The sequence below is a fragment of the Diabrotica virgifera genome, chromosome 3 (assembly GCF_917563875.1).
Source record: "Diabrotica virgifera virgifera chromosome 3, PGI_DIABVI_V3a".
NCBI lineage: Eukaryota > Metazoa > Arthropoda > Insecta > Coleoptera > Chrysomelidae > Diabrotica > Diabrotica virgifera.
In genome coordinates this window covers 160634742-160653241 of record NC_065445.1, presented here as the reverse complement: position 1 = coordinate 160653241, position 18500 = coordinate 160634742, and the positions used below count along the sequence as shown (strand labels likewise).

General features: G+C 30.0%; 1 protein-coding gene across 1 annotated transcript; it reads left to right on the top strand.

Annotated features, from left to right (window-relative positions):
* Nucleotides 1-2032: 2032 nt before the first annotated feature.
* On the top strand, nucleotides 2033-8142 carry LOC126882179 (uncharacterized). Its single transcript, XM_050646999.1, has 7 exons — nucleotides 2033-2457; nucleotides 4354-4425; nucleotides 4484-4552; nucleotides 4702-4803; nucleotides 4862-5203; nucleotides 5254-5918; nucleotides 7070-8142. The coding sequence occupies exons 1-7, from the start codon at nucleotides 2379-2381 to the stop codon at nucleotides 8096-8098; spliced, it is 2358 nt and encodes a 785-aa protein (XP_050502956.1). The 5' UTR covers nucleotides 2033-2378; the 3' UTR covers nucleotides 8099-8142.
* The last annotated feature ends 10358 nt before the right edge of the window (nucleotides 8143-18500 follow it).

Genomic DNA, 18500 nt, shown 5'->3' with positions numbered 1-18500 from the left:
ATATCATTCTGTCATCTCTCATTTTGAAAAACTAGTGTGAAACTTAACAATTTATGATGAAATGTAAAATTTCTAGAATAAAACAACTGAAAACTTTTGTTTTCTGTACTTCCACAAAATTTATTTAGTAATTGTCACTACAGCTGTTTCGGCAACTTGCCTTTCTTAAGTGATGGTTAACCTACTGTGCGTTCAGGTTATATAGTTTCACTGAACAGGTTGAGGAGGGGGGGAGTTGTTAGTCTCAAGTTCGTCATTCAGAATTGGTGTCTTTTAATTTTCATAGATTCTAATAAAGATAGCTTAAGGCTTTTATTTTGGACGTGAAGAATTTGAAATTGGTCGTTAAAAGAATGATTATGATCTAGAAGGTGAAGTGCATATGTGGATTCTGTTTTCCTATTATTGAAAGCCCTTTTATGTTCTGTTATACGTTTGTTGAAGGCTCTACCGGTTTGACCGATGTAAGCTTTTGGACAGTCTCCACAGGTGAGTTTATAAACCCCAGTGTGTAAGTGCATGTTTTTCGTTTGGCTCTTGTTGTTCTTAATATATTTAAATGCTGGTGTTATTCTTTTCTTTTGATCTGTCTGGCTATTTTAGTTAATATATTACCTGTATATGACGTGATCGAGCAATATATTGTATTGGGCTTTTTCTCTTGTGGTGGGAAGATTGATTTAAGGGCTTTCTTGAGTAGTTTTTGCTGTAACATTTTGTTTATTATGTGTTCGTTGTATCCAATATTTATTGCTATAAGTTTAATGATATTCAATTCTACTTCGAAGTTATTATTTGACATTGGGATTTCTGTCAATCTGTGGAACATACTATAGTAGGCTGCTAATTTATGTTGTGCAGGATGGGATGAAGTACTGTGTATGGTTGTGTCAGTATGTATAGGTTTATGAAATACAGAGAACTCGTGTTTGTTTTCAATTCTTATAATTTTTAAGTCTAGAAAATTTATTGACTGGTTTTGTTTTATTTCTCTTGTAAATTTAATATTACTATGGATTGAATTAACGTATGATAAGATTTGGCCAAATTCATGAAACATAAAATAATGCAATGTCAAAACCTGTAGCATGTTATTAATTATTCATACTTTATAGTACATTCTTAACTTTTGTTAAAGGTATTTATGGTGGTTATGAGTAATTGCATTAAATCAGAGTTGTGCAGCTGATTTGTAAAATGGGATTATTTCGTAAACTGTTAAGTTTTGAAGTTATTAACAATTATACCTTTTTTTGTTAAAATCATGTAACTCTAATATTTTTTTACCCAAATAGTGCTAACTTAAAGAGCAAAAAAGTTAAACGCAAATGTATGCCGCCTATGTGGCGTCCTCAATCAGCTACATCAGTCATCAAAGTATGCATCAAATTATAATTCCTCGTACTCAAAAGCCCTCAGTCATAAATTTTAATTCGTAAAAATGTCTACAAACATGAAAGTTGTAGAGAAAAATAAAATTTTAAATTTCAACTTTAACACCCTGTATCTTTCTTAATACATATTTACATTTTAAGCAAACTGGCTTAAATGGGAATATTTTGAAGTTTAGAGTCTATTGTTTCTTTTTGTACAATTACTTACGGATCACCCTGTATAAAAATATGAACAAAAATGGAGCAAAAATGATATTTATTTAATACTTAGGTATAATTTATTTCATGAGAAGATAAAAATCGTGATCACCAATTTCGACATGATGTTTTTTAGTTAATAAGAATAGAATTGGATGCAGATTAAGGATTTATTAGATTCTGTAATGAAATATATTTAAAACAGTAAATATTCCAGATGAAAAATAAAGTGATAACGACAGCTTACAAGGTACCTACCTGTAAAAATATAATCCCTTTCTGAATAACATAATACGTCATTTTATAAAAAGGTAACTATGGATATTGTGATTTGTCACGTTTATTTCTTTTGAAAATACACAACAATATTACTGTTTAATCTCCTTGTCTCCCAATAATTTACCCATTTCATTGTTGTTATATTATCTTCCTAATTCATTGTTTAGTTTTCGGAAAATATGTAAATGTGCAGAACAGCCAACTCTTTATCTCACTTTTCTTAACATTGCTTTTAGGAAAGATTATTTAAATAAGATTTCAAAAGGTTTTACGACATGAACGTGTATTATTATATTATATTGTATTTTGGTAATCCTAAGATAGGCCCTTAATTTTTGTAAAATCGTAAATCCTCTTTTAGTGGATTTTTCATAACATCATGAAACATCTTTGTCCGATAATTTAGTATAAATACGGTAGCTTACTCTTAAAATTTTAAATCAGTTTTAAGTGTAGTACTGAAATATTTCGAGGCCTGTTAATATTTGTGGAAGTGATCTACGTACGATGAATATGAACAAAATTAAACATAAATATAAGTTTCGTTCACGTACAGTGAAATTAGTGAATGAAGCCTTAAGTACAGGTAAGTTACATGTTAGTTATAATAGATCTTAGTCCATATCTTATTGCAAAGCTATCTATTTGGGTATTTTCCATTTTTACTTTTTACTGTGTACCTTTTACTGTCATCCTTATTAACATTACAAATTTCCAATTCATAAAAAATGTGGTCAATGTCTTACACATTTATTCATCTCCTCGTCTTATCATATTTATGTTCTCCTAAATTAAATAAAAATTACAAAAAGTTGTTTGCTTGCTTCTGGAACGTCTGTCATTATTATGTATTACATCTATCACTAATCTTTCTCTTATAAAACCCGTTTGGTAATCCCCTAAAAAATTCTCGGTGTAGTGCCATAGTAATTATTACATTTCGTGCTATATTCTTTTTATAGTATAGGATAAATCACTGACTCTTATAACGGTAAATAAATATTCTTTAAAATTTCACTAAAGTTACTTAATAGAAGTTAAAAACTTAAAAGAAGTTAAAAAAACTATTAAACGGTTTCTACGGGTTTTAATGCTACTGCATCAATTTCAAGGAATAAATCACAAAACAACTTAATTCCAAGGAAACTATTTAAAATTAAGTTAATAGGTTGGTTAAAAAGGTAGTGTATTTAAAAAATCTTAAAAGGAATAACTAAAACGAAAAATACCGTAGTAACTAAACAGACATTTTGATAAAATAACTCCAATAAATTAAACAAAACTCTCAATAAATTTTCTAGATCTAAAACTTACTCGTGAAAATAATGCACTGCTGGTCAAAAAAATCCGGACACCTGAAAAAATGTGGTTTTATTCCCAAAAAACATTATCTAATTGTTACATCAATCTTTGGAAGATTAACAATTAATGTTTTCCAGCTTTGAATACTATTCATCCTTTTCTTCCCCTTGTTTTATTTTCTATTTCTAGGGTTGCTAAAATATTTTATTTTTCTGTAGCTGTAAATTAAATATAAAAACTTGACTGTTCCTTAATTATCGTCGCATTCCAAGTCCTAATCTTTTAATATGGCATTTCTTGTTTTTTGTTTGCATCTATCCTAATTAACTTACACAAATTATCGCGTGTTTTCTATTCGACTGTTCTTTCACCATTATTCTCCGTTTTTTTTGTATTTCAGTCCTTGTAAATGTTCCTTTCTTTTCCAATTCCCATTCTTCCAAATCCACTGTACACTGTTTACAATTTATTTTATATTTTTACATGAATTCCTAACATTATTTATGTATAATATCTTTCCTCAGTTGTCTGTTTTTCTCATTAATTTTTTTACTTTTTTTACAAGTTAAAGCCAGACTTTTTAACGTATAATTTTGTTTCCTTTTCTATGTTTACCACCTCGTTTATATGTATAATGTTATAAAATTGTTCTCTCTTCTTTAATTTTTCACTACTCATTCGTATCAATGTTTGATATTCCAATCAGTATCAATCAGTCCACATATTTAAAGTTTTGTTTGGTTTTTTAAAATTTGTTTTCATCGGCAAATTTGGTTTTTATAGCTTTTTAATTTCTTCTCTATATTCTCTATTTTTGTTTTATTATTTCTCTTAGTTGTTTAGATACCGATTTTCTTAATAATATCTCACTGGAGAACTTGTTGATTTTTGCTATTCTTAAAAACCTGAGTTACTATTTTTGTTTTTTAATAGTCACTTATTTTTGTCACTATGTGCAACCATCTTAAACTGGTTTCAGAATAAACCCTTATTAGCCGTCGTTTTCGATATATCTTTCACACAATTTTATTTGCAGCGTTGATTATAATTTTATTTTATACTTAATTTTGCGTTATATTATTATGATTAGGCCATCTGCGTAAGCTATACAATGGCAATATACTTTGAACCTTGTCAGTTTTATTTCGATTTTTCTATACCTACTAATGTTCTCTTTTAGAGTGCCATTCTAAGCCTCTCGATCAATCAAGATCATCAAACGGTAGCGAATATACTCCTACCTGTTTCAGTGGTAATACATATTTATTTTTGATTTCAAACACTTTAACTATAACTGTAATATATTTTAGATGATTTGGATGACTCATATGAAATGCACTCTATTTCTATTGAAACAACAGATGACAGTGTGGCAAATAGTAAGTTTCTTTGAATACAAATTTTGGTCAAATTAATAAGCATATTACGTACTCACGCTTGACAAAAAATAGTTATCTTATCTCCATCTTCCTTATTTTACATGTGTCTATGAACTAATCGGTGGCTTAATTTTTAATAATTATTTTAGAACAACAAACAGATTGTGACTTGATGTATGAAAATGATGCTATTTTAGATGACTCTACCCCTAATCCAATATATCAAGAACTTATAGCATCATCTTCTCTCGGTAATTGAAAAGACCAGCTTTCAGTATTTTATAATAATACTTATTATTATCATTACAGATAATATAGAAAAATCAGCGGATGAAACTAATTCCTCACTTATTGACAGTGTATGTTTGAAGAAAAGAAGGATACGAAGAAAACACAATTGTATTTACTGCGACATCCCTGTTTTAAATTTTGCTAGACACCTTGAAAGAATTCATAGTGATGAACTTGAGGTTCAAAAATACTTATCTCTTGACAAAAAGGATCCGAAACGAAAATATTTCATTGATAAAATACGAAAGGAGGGAGACTTCTGCATTGGCAAATCCGTACCTGTGTTTCGTAGAAATGTTTTAAGTAATAGTGATGAATCTTCGACTAATTCAAACATGCTTCCATGTATACACTGTAAAGGTATTTGTCAAATTTTTAGATAAATTGTTATTTTAAATGTTTATTTTTAGGATATTATGCCAAAAAATCGCTTCGGCGCCACATTAGACGGTGCTATTTTAATGAAAAAAAGGCAACAGGAAAAGTACGACATCAGTCCGAAGCCCAAAACCTAATGGCTACTAATTTTGGATCAACCGATCCACTAAGGACTTCGGGTGTTTTAAATTCACTAGCTGCGGATGACATCTCTTTAGTAGCAAAGAAAGACAAACTTATATGCGATGTAGGAAGGAAATATGTAAAAAGTCATAAAGACAGACATCTGATTCAAGTAGCCAAACGACAAATGCGGCGTTTAGCACGTCTTCTAATACAATCCAGGAAAATTGAAAACAATAGCAATTTAACGTTATTTTTCCTCCTACATCCCTCAAAGTTTAAAACAATTGTGTCCGCAACTCGGTCAATTGCGAATTATAATACCGAGAGCAAATGTTTCCAGTCACCATCACTTGCTCTTCAGATGGGTACATTAATTAAAAAAGCAATCAGTTCTGCTTATTCTATGGAGGTTCAAAGGGATGTCGATTCTGCTAATATTAAGAGCTTAGACGTCATGAAAAAACTTATCGATGATCAATGGGCGTTAGAAATATCGACTGAAGCTGGACAGAATATTCAAATCAATCGATTTAATAAACCGACCCTGATTCCCATGGCTGAGGATATTGCTGTAAGTAGACTGTATAACAACTGTCATTCTTTCAAAGCCTACCTGTTGTTTTGCTATATCATTATGAATGTTTTACTGAAAAATTCTTTGGTCAGAATACTGTCATTAGCACACTAATTTAAAAATTGATAAATTCATTGTATATTCAAATTATGAATCGGTTGCACTTGTGAGTCCATTTCAAAAGGTACGTAAAATGAAAGAAATGTTTAGACTTACTCACAATCGTTTATTTAACTATGGACGACCGGTTTCGACCAATACACTTTACTGGTCATCATCAGGTCTCCGGTACAGTTAATTAAAATGCTAAAAAATCAACAACAAATCAGGACAACAAAAGCTTTATGAGGTCTAATAAGTAAGATGCCAATCTAACCTAAATATGGTTTGAGGGTTATCTAATATACTTATATGCCGGTACAAGCTATGGAAACTATCGTGTAGTAAAAATTTCATTTGTGTTACTTGGTTCAAACTATTAGGTGATAACTGTATTATAGAACGATCAACTTTAGGGTAAGATCTCGAGGAGTAGATATTTGGGATAGTACATTTCCCAAATATCTACTCCTCATGATCCTACCCTTAAGTTGATCGTTCTATAATACAGTTATATACTCTCCAATATCGGAGACCTGATGATGACCAGTAAATTTTAGTGGTCGAAACCGGTCGTCCATAGTTAAATAAACGATTGTGAGTATGTCTAAATATTTCTTTCGTTTTACATATCTTTTTTTAGTGTATTTGTGACATTTTAGTTCATAGAGATTTCGAAATTAAAATGGTCATAACTCGTTAAATGCTCTGTATAGTAATATAGAACCCTATATTTTAAGAACAGGGATTATAAGAGAAATGTACATATGAGAATATATACAGGGTATCCCATTTAAAAAAATGTATTTTTGCTTTACCACGCAGTTATGAACCACCCTGTAGAATTAAGCATATTTTCAAAGCAAGGAGCATATCATTGCCTACAATTTTTCTTAAAAACTTTTTTTGGATATCTTGTACTCTAACGGAGTTATCGACCAATCTCACACTAAAAACTCACCCTGTAGATAATGCACCTAGAATACTAATAACAGTTTATGTACGAATATAAATTACTAATACTAATATCCATTTCATATTTTTTTCAGAAAATGAAGACTTATCTGGATGAGCTTATAACATCTTCAATAACTCACCTGGATGAAAATGTGAATAACACACAAGCGTACAAATGTCTGCTCGAAGGTACATATTGCTGCTTACTACTTTTTAATAAGAGACGAGTAGGGGAGCTGCAGAGATTACCTTTAGATATTTATTTAAAACATCATGATTCTCAATCTTCTAAAGAGTTTGAGAAAGTCCTAACAGAAACCGAGAAAATTTTAGTTCACTCTTTAAAACGCATAGTAATAAGAGGTAAGAGAGGTAGAGGCGTACCTGTTCTGTTTGACAAATTGACCAAAAGTGGAGTTGACACTTTAATTAAATATAGGAATAATTTTTTTACCTCTTACAACGAATACCTATTTGGCATACCGAATACTATTAACTGCATCAGTGGATATCATGTTCTCAGAAAGCATGCTTCTAAGGTGTTGAATGATGCAAACAAAATCACTACCCTCACGTCAACTCGCCTCAGAAAACACTTAGCAACAATAATACAAATTTTAAAAATGGAAAAGGGTGAACTAGAACAACTAGCAAAATTTATGGGGCATACCTCAAAAACTCATGATGAGTGGTATCGTCTCCCGTCAGACATTTACCAAACCGCAAAAGTTTCCAAAATATTATTGCTCGCTCAAAACACTAATATTGACCAATATAAAAATCGAAATTTAAATGAGATTGAAGTCGATAACGAGATATTGGAAGACGCAGAAGAAGCTGATAGTGACGAAGAAAATACTAATCAACCTATTCTTCAACAAAATGAAGTAAACATCCCGTCACAAAATAGAATAAAGGAGAAAGGTAAACGTATTTTAGTTCCATGGACAAAAGAGGAAAAAGAACTTACGCAAAAATTCTTTGCACGTCATATTAAGAAGAAAATTCCGCCAAAAAAAATGGAAGTTTTAAATTTGGTAGAAAAGTATCCAAATGTTTTTAAAAACAGGAAATGGGACACAATAAAAGTATTTGTACAAAATAAATATAAATCACAATAATTCATTCAAGTGATTACGATTTTCAATAAAATATTCTATTACAATCCTATAGTTTTAATGTATCCTTCATTACTTTCTTATTGAATTAAACCTAATTTTATTAACGTTTTAAAACGTCGTCATATTAATATTTTCTCTTGGATTTTGTAAATCCAATGAAATGTTGTAGATAGAATTTGAGGTTGGACAAACATTCATTTTTTCTTAGCTGTTCTAGTTTTAAAATAAAGTTTCTAACTAGTCTATGTTTCTATTGGTAATAGTGGGTTTTGTACAATTGCTAACGTATAGACTTTACCTATTTTACGTTTTTATCGAGGCTATTTTTTTTTAAATAAACCCGGTGTGGTCAATGTTGATTATTTCCATACGACATGTGAGTCCTAAAGTAACGGATAAATTCAATATTTTTGTAACTAAAAATATTTTGACGAAATCCTCGTACAGGTCGATTTTTGTTTTTTGTTGTGCATTTTTTCAATATAATCTTTTTATACAGGGCGTGTCGTGTAAGAGTGGCCAATACCAACTTTCTTATTTTAAATACAACACCCTGTATATTATTATATCTTTTGATTTCTAAGAATATTCTAGATAAAATTTATATTCAATCTTCTATTCCTATCTTTAACTGTTTTTGAGTAATCGAGGTTGGAAAAGTGACAATTGCTCACAAAATCTAAACAGTTCGATCTAGAGTAAAATGGTTTTTATATTAAGACAAAAGCTTTTTGTATTTACAAAAAGCTTTTGTCTTTATATTGATTCAGGGTATACAGCCAACTATTGGATTTGGTCCATTTTAATTAGTTTTTATATTACTATCTTAGTTTTTAATATGCTATCTAGTGGTATTAAATAAAAATAAAATACGAAAATTGTCGTGGTCGGCCCTAAATTTCAAAATTTGTCATTTTGAATATAATCCTATCATCTCTGGGTTTGATACCACTAGATAGCATATTAAAAAGTAAGATAATAATGTAAAAACCATTTTACTCTAGGTCGAACTGTTTAGATTTTGTGAGGAAAAATACACGAAATGTCACTTTTCCAACCTCGATTACTTAAAAACGGTTAAAGATAAGAATAGAAGATTAAATATAAATTTTACCTAATATTCTAAGAAATTCAAAAATATAATAATACACAGGGTGTTGTATCTAAAATAAGAAAGTTGGTATTGGCCACTGTTACACGACACGCCCTGTATAAAAAGATTCTATTGAAAAAAATGCACAACAAAAAATAAAAACCGACCTACATGAGGATTTCGTCAAAAGATTTTTAGTTACAAAAATATTGAATTTATCCGTTACCTTAGGACCTCACTGTATATAAATCACAATGGATCATTTTATGTACCATTATAGGTATGTGCCATGTATAGCCTTGATAAAGACTTAAAATAAAGTAAAAACATTGGCAAATTTTAAACATTAACTAGGTTTTAATTGTCCCTAACCCACTATTACCATTAGAAGCTATTAAGTGGACACTACTCCTAAAACGTTGTTTACGTTGAAAGCTATGTATCGCCATTTTAAAAAGAGAGACCAAGAAATTTTGTAAATTATATGTTTGCAACTGTGTTTCTTACAAAAACCTTTTGTATGTATATAACTTCTTTATTATTCACTTCTAATGAAGTTAAGAGATAAAATACTGATTCTGAATTTTGTTTAAAAGAAGTGTACCTTTAAACATTTGATTTTCAACTTCTTCAAAGTTACAGTAATTTCAACATCTTTTCAATTCTTGAGTACTTCAATTCCCAAGAGATTTCAGTAATTTTATTTTATTTTTTTCTACGTAGGGCAAACACAACCATGAGATATAATCGAGACTCCATATATTTCAAACTAGGTTGATTTTGATAAAATTGGTTTTTGTTAGGTACAGATAATAATTACCTATGTAGTGCCTTTATAACAGGTAATTCTTATTTTTATGTTACAGCCTTAAAATAAAACATACATTATGTCGAATAAATTTTGATATATTATTTATTAACAAACGGTTAAAGAAAAACAAATATGTGTTAAAATACGACTCTTTTTTAATTATTGCTTTTCATAGTATATGGACATAATTCTTTATCTCATTTTAATGTAAAAGAATCTGGTTCGTTTTGATTGTGCATCTATTATTATATAATACCACATCAAACCAGATTCAGTGACGTACGAGAAGTATGGGCAGAGGAAAGAAAAATACACACAGTTGTAAGAAGTCAGATACCAAAAAATAAAGGAGAAAGTTATGTGCACTTTGCGTTCGGCAATAATGTGCCTGTTGTCTTAAACATCTTCACTTGCAAAAATTTTCACAGTGAGTGTTATCAAATGGTCGTATACTCTTATAAGTACTTTTGTTTGCTTTCTAAGTATTTTTCATGGACTTTGAATTTGCTAAAATATTGGAAAGTGTCATCGAAAATGCAAATCGAAGAGAAATACGAACAAGAACGAGAAAATACAGCCCATATAGCCCATAATGCTACGTAACAGCCCAAGACATGAAGTTACAATCATTGTAACATTTAATTTTAACATTTAATCCTACTATACCAGAATTTCTTTAGTAATACCAAATAATTCATTACAACAGAGCTCTTTTACTCAGGGAATAATCAGACTAGAAGTTGTTAAAAGACGATAAAACATTTTTAAATTACTGAGCTTAAAAAATGTAAAATAAAAGTATTTAGCAAATTAAATCAAATTTGAAGCTGTTATAATTTTAAAAGAAAAATATTCAATCTCGAAAAAAGCAATAACTACCTGCCTACAATTTATAGATAAAGAGTAATATACTCTAACAAGTTAAATTTTTAAACATCCGTTTCGACAACAAAATATTACAATGACTGAACAGATGAATTGACTGAGGTAGAATTCCACCGAAACCTTTAGGTATTATTGTCGACTTGAGTCATAAACCAATGGATGCTAAAGGTCCAAAGCCAATCGATGCCAAAGAAACCGCAACAGCGATTGATGCCAATTGGTACCGCAACAGAATTCGCTGTATATTGTGGCCCGTGAATATTCACGGATGCCAAATGGGAATACTTTTCGTCCAGAAGTCAATTGGTACTACAAAGAAATATATATATATATATATATATATATATATATATATATATATATATATATATATATATATATATATATATATATATATATATATGTATATATATGTATATATATATATGGATTCCGACTTTAGGAAGCCAAAAACGCTATATCGCACCGGTCATACGAAGCCCGACACCTCCTTACGAAGCCCGGATTCGGGCTTCGTAATTCTTTAATGTTATTTCCCCAAAAAACGTACTTTACACCATCTCTCGATATTTTAACCAAGTTCAGAACATGTGAATACGCTTGGGCTTCATATATATTCGGACAAATTTTAGAAATGTACCATAGGTAGCTCTGAAATCATGATTAACAATACGAAGCCCGGGCTGCTTATGCCTGGAATTATTATCAAAACATACACTCGTAGTTCATGGTATCTACCACCAGTTTGCGCTGCGAAAAGAAGTATATACTCTGTAGAAGTTCAGCAGCGTTAGGAAGCCCACATTGAGCTACCGATTATAAGAAGCCCTGAAGTTTGGCAACGTTTTTGCATATTCCTCAAAGTACTATTAGCTTGTAAACATTTTTATTATTACCTGGCAATGCACATTTTTTGTATTTTTGGGTCGTTCATCGTCATTAATCTTGTGTACTAAGACTCCCGAGAACAGATTATGGTAATTCTTAGCATTACCTGTACACAGTAAGATACCGACAGAAAAAAGATTTAAAAATTGAATCGCAAAAGAATTATTTATTTTAATTGATACAATTAATACAAATTAATACTTTGTATTACTAATTTACTATTTTAGTTTGTAATAAGCCACATAATTTGCTACCAAATAGGAAATTAATATGACAAATTAAATTATTGTTTTTTTTTTATTTAAAAAAGGTTAATGCCTCGACAACTAATGGCCATTGGCATGGTAGGTACGGTAATTTTTAACAGTTAGGTACCTAGTGTAATGTGTAGTGTGTGTGTGTGTTGAGTAAGTGTCTTGTTACTTTGCAAAGTTGACGTCATTGTCTTTGCAAAGAGACGCTAACTGTATCCGAACGTCTGCGGTTCCTCCGGTGAGTACCGATCCCACAAGGACAGAAACTATTTTCATTTATTAATTTATAATAAATGAAACATTTCTGACCCTGGTGAGATTCGAACTCACAACCATTCGGATTTTTCGATCCAAAGGTAGGCGCTCTTACCACTCAGTCAAGGACGGAGTTAAAGTTATTATTATTAAATATTACTTTATAAAATTAAAAATAGTCATTCTTATGAATTATGCGTATTATTCTGATTCTGATACGATGAACACTTGTTTGATGGGTCTGAGCCACACAATTGAGGGTTAGGCCACTGTTTCATTCGTATTTTTAGTATTTGTCAAGGCAACAATACATTATGTAGTGCCATATTGCCAAATATAGAGCTAGATTGTGTAGACCACTGTTGAACCATATATCCAATTTTTCTGCTTTTATTGATGTATTAATCTAAAAATGCTCAATTTGTGGACTGTGCCACTGTTGCTCTGAGCGCCTCATTTAATACAAATACAAAATATTTAATACAATAATGCATATAGATTTTCCCTTCGGAAAAAATCAAACAATATAGAGGTTTTTTAATTTCATTAAGGGTATGGGCACGTAGTTTCTGCTGAAATGCTACTCAAATGGAATTCATTTTTTTTTTCGAATTCTGAGAAAACTAATAATTATTTTTGAAAATTTTAAACTCAGAATAAGAGATTACGTTATTAGCGAGGGCCGAAAGTCCCTGAGAACTTCTATAATGTTTATTTTAATAAGTTACAGGGCTAAAAACTAAAAGAAAATTTAGTGTGACTTTTAATTTCAAAATATCTCATTCAAAATAAACTTGTTATTTATTGTAAGAGACTTTCGGCCCTCGGTAATAATTTAGTCTTTCATTTTGCGTTTAAATTTTTCAAAAATATTTATTGTTTTTTTTTTCAGGATTTGAAAAAAAATGAACACAATGTCCGTGGTAATATTTTCCAAATCTTTGTCAGTAGTAAATAGAATATTGCCAGCATATTGTCAGTCAGACAGTGACAATTTTAAATATTTGACCTGGCATTGGGAATATTTTCAGTTGTTGATTAAATAATATTGATAATGTGTTTAATAAATACTTGATTTAAGACGTGAACTTAATAAAAAGTTATTTATTGTTTATTATTTATGGAAGATCCAAAGCAGAGAATACACCAGGATATATTCAGTGATCCAAGTATTGTGTTGTTACAGATGTTCAAAATTGTAAGCGTTTCATAGTAACAATATATTATTAAAAAATCACTTTATCACTTTTCCTCTTTTCTCGATTGATTATTAGCTTTTGTTGTACAGTAGATAAATTATTACTGAATACATAGGTAGTGAAAAAATTATCAGTAGTAATTGCACAAGAGCTCTGAAATTATCGAATTTTTCCCGAGTGACACTTTGACAGTATTAATTTCACGACCCGAAGGGGAGTGAAATTACGTCAAGTGGCACGAGGGAAACAATTCGATAATAATTTCAGAGATCGAGCTGCAATTTGCTGCGATTATTTCATGAATAAAACTGTTTAAAACCAAAATTTTATTGTAATTTATTTATGTAAGTACAAATTAGTACAATTAAACACACAGTTGTTATAAATATTTGACGATTGAAAGTCATCACTTTTATAAGTTTTAAAACAGTAATTGTCATTAATGTCACTGAATGTATTTTTTCACAGCAACGAAGGGCAACTGACGTAATATACTTGACGATGGGATATTATCAAAAATGATCAATTTAATTTGTATTTCTGTAGCTTTCTATTGGTCGGAAATATGAAATAATCATATTAATTAACTGAATTAACAATTAAGGCAATTAATTATACTAGTAAAAGTTATCCAAGAACATTCAAAAGCCATCTTTACAGTTAATGATGAAGTTGTCAAGTAAAGTTTACATATCCATACCAGTGACAATTTTACTACACGTAATTTGCGGTGTAAAGACAGAAAGAGTGGGGATAGCCTTAAAATATTTGCGAATTATGTACCGATGGCCCTAAGAAATGTTTAATAAACAACATATTAAAAAGTTCTAGTCTAGAAGTGGGCACTTAATTTTTTATTAAACAAATGAACTGCGAAATTAGATGTTTCTTTAAATAACCCCGAAAATATAAATTTTAGAAAAAAACTGACTTGACTTGAAAAATTCAGACAATTGAAAAAAACCTAAATATAAGATTAAAATTTTTATAAAATTAAATCTGTAGCTTCTATAATTTTTTATTTATAACGCTAAAGTCACCCTTCTCACAAACATTGGCGCACTGTAAACTAGCGAAGTGCACGGCTGAGTTATTTAAGTGTATTTCTCTAATTAATGGATCAAATAAAATTTTACAAATTGGACAAGAAAGAAGGAAATTAAGAGAAGGAACAAGAAAGAATAGCTTAATTGGAAAGAAGAACAATTAAGCTATCTTATGGTTATAATAAAAAGAAATAAAATGTATGGGCATAAGTACGGTGTGGGCTGAATTTTGTTTAAACATTATTTAAAAATGTGTAACTAATAAAATTTTTCTTATAAAGCTCTCAAATTTGCACAACTTACCTTTCAAACATCTTACTAAGACAGTCGTACTTCAACAGCGTAGGTGAGAACATCGTTAAAGTATAGAACAATTATTAATAGTGTAGTAGTAATATTAATTATTATTTAATAAATATAGTTATAGTTATAAGGATATTGTGAGTTCCTAGTGCATTTATATGGAGGTGGATACTGAGGGGAAACCCCCTCCTCAACCAGATCCTGGAGAAAATATAGATCCTGTAAATCAGATAAGTGGTTCAAATAATTTAAATTTAGTTATAGATTCTCCTTTAATAAATAAACATGCAAATGAACAAAACAACAAAAATCAGTTTGTATCGAAAGAAAAGTTTGTAGATTCTAGTTTAAATCCAACACCGAGTTTATCGGTTTCTAATGACAACGATAAAAAAGATAAAACAACATTCTTTTATCAGTCTACGGACACGGCTCCTTTTCAAATTTATATTGAAAACAATACGGATAATTATACAGGGCAGTTAAATGCAATAAAAATTGGAGAAATAATATTAACATCATATCCGCAATTAGATAATAAAATAAAACAAATACAGTCTATAGGGAAAAATCGTATTCGGGTATTGTTGAAAGATTATTTAAGTGCTAATATATTAATAAAATCACACATTTTAAAAAATAAAAATTTGTCTGCATACATTCCTAAATTTTTAATATTTCGTTTGGGAATTATTAGACACATTGATAAAGATTTACCAGTTGATTATTTGAAAAATAAAATTAGGGCCTATGATTTTCATCGTAAATTTGAAGTTGAATTTGTTAAAAGAATGAATCGAAAAATAAAAAATTCAAATAACGAAATAGAATTAATACCCACAAGTACCATTTTGGTTTCTTTCAAAAGTCAAACTCTACCTAAGTATGTAGAAATAAATAAGGTTCTTTACGAAGTAGAAGTTTATAAACAAAGGGTTGTAATGTGTAATAATTGTTATCGTTACGGGCATATTGGTAAGCAATGTCGTTCTAAAATAAGATGCTTGAAATGCTCTCAGAATCATGACACAGTAACCTGCTCATCAGAAGAAGTTACAGTAAAGTGTTTTTCTTGCAATGGAAACCATTTTACAAACGATTTTAGTAGATGCCCAGAATACAATAGACAAGAAAAAATTAAACAAATTATGTCACAGTCAAATTGTTCCTTCAAGGATGCAAATAGTAGTGTTCCTAAAAAAAGTTACGCTGATATAGTATCTAAGCATTTAACTACAACCACAATTGATAATAAAATAGTTAATTCTAATCTAGAACAAAATTCATTATTAAATTCAGTTAATGTTCATGTACCGTCTACATCGTCCAAGTCATTTCCACCAATATCGTACCAGTCCAATACGCGACCCATTTCTCAACGATCAAATCCACATTCATATTCTCAAGCACAATTAAATAGCTTTCCAAAAAAAAGTAAAAGATCGTATCCTTTATCTCCCGATCCTACATTGTCAGAGCACCAGTCCATTGTTAGTTCAGTTAACCTTCCGTTTAAAAAAGGAGGAATTTTGAGCACAGAACAATATCTTTCCAATATCCAAAAAGAAAATAATTCAGAAAACGAAGGTAATGAAATTTCAAACTTAATTTTTCAGATAGTTTTATCAACCATAAATATAATAAAGAGCAAAAATAAATTCGATATACAAGAAAACGAAATTACAAATATTATTAAAGCTAGTTTAAATAACCTTTTTGAACATGGATCAGATAACTCTTTGTCAATGGAATCTTAAATCGGCAAATTCAAATAAAGAAAACTTACAATATTTGTTAAATGAGAAAAACATTGATATAGCTTGCTTGTCAGAAACTAGATTTACATCCAATAAATATTTTAATCTTCCAGGCTACAATATTGTGAGGGATGACCGTTTAGACCGCAGTGGTGGTGGAACGGCCATCCTTATTAAGTCGAAACTTTTGTATACGGAACTACCGATCTCTGTTCTCCTACCTAATTGTAATCAAACATCCATTATTGTAAAATGTAATGATAAAAAAAATATTACTATTGTATCGCTATACGTTCCACCAAAAACTAAAATTTCTTTGCATATTTGGGATAAATTCTTCAGTTCTTTTAAGCCACCTGTAATCTTTACAGGAGATTTTAATTCGCATAATATTGCTTGGGGTGGGCCAAACACAGACTGCTACGGCATAACACTTATGAAAGCCCTAGAACGAAATAATCTTGTCTATCTAAACGATGGAACAGCTACATTTATAGGAAATTATTTACAAACTCAGTCAGCTATCGATTTGACAATTTGTTCTCCTTGTATAAAACATTTACTACATTGGCAAACATTGAAAGATCTTTACGGGTCTGATCATATTCCATGCATTACACAAATATATATGTCTCCCAAAATTAATAAATCATTATCTTGTAGAAAATGGAATATTAAAAAGGCTAACTGGGATCTATATTATATGGAGTCCCATGAACAGTTTAGTAAAACAGAAGTTGGTGATTACAATTCTTTTATACAAATTGTAGAAACCATAGCAAACCTTTCTATACCTAAATTTAAATCCAATCAATGTTCAAATAAAAATAAACAATGGTGGAATGAAAAATGCCAGTATTTAGTACAGAAACGAAAAAATAGTTTTCATAAATATATGAATAATCCCACATTAGATAATTTGTTAGAATATAAAAGAACTGATGCTATAGCAAAAAAAACTTTTAAGCAAACTAAAAAAGATAGCTGGATAAATTATTGTAAATCTCTCAATAGATCAGTACCCCTTAAGACTATATGGAAAAAGGTAAATAACTTTAAAAATCGCAAAATCTCTAATCAAACTCAATCAGATCAAGAAGAATGGCGAGCGGAATTTCATAACATTTTAACTCCTCCATATGTATCACCTGATCCAATCTTTCTTGACTGTCCAGGGGTGACAGAACATCATAGTAGTGTCAATTATCTCACCAATCAGTTTTCAAAACAAGAATTAGATACGGCATTTAAAAAGTCTGCCAATACAGCCCCAGGTTTTGATAATATGCATTATTCTATGTTGTTTAATCTTTCTAAACCAGGAAAAATTTTGCTTCTAAATCTACTAAACGATATTTGGTTAAATAAAATCGACATACCTTCACAATGGAAAAACTATATTTTAGTTCCCATACTTAAGCCAGGAAAACCAAAAAATCAAGCATCGTCATATAGGGCCATTTCTTTATCATCATGTGTTTTAAAAACATATGAAAGAATGATAAAATCACGACTAGAATTTTTTTTAGAATCTAATAACCTTATTCATAGTTCTCAATTTGGGTTTCGAAAAAAAAAATCGGCATATGAAAACCTGGCCAATATTGTTACAGATATTCAACTATCACTTTCCAATGACCAGTCAACATCAGCTTTATTTTTAGACATAAAAGGGGCATATGACAACGTAAAATTAGATATATTATATTTAAAAATGTGTCAAATGGGAATTCCTCAAAGTCTAGCTAAACACGTATATATTCTATACAACAACAGAAATCTATTTTTCAGAGAAAATAACTCATTCTCTGAATGCAGACAAACATCTATGGGGCTGCCACAAGGTGGTATATTAAGTCCTATATTATATTTAATTTACTCAAGTGATTTAATTGTTGACATCCCACAAAA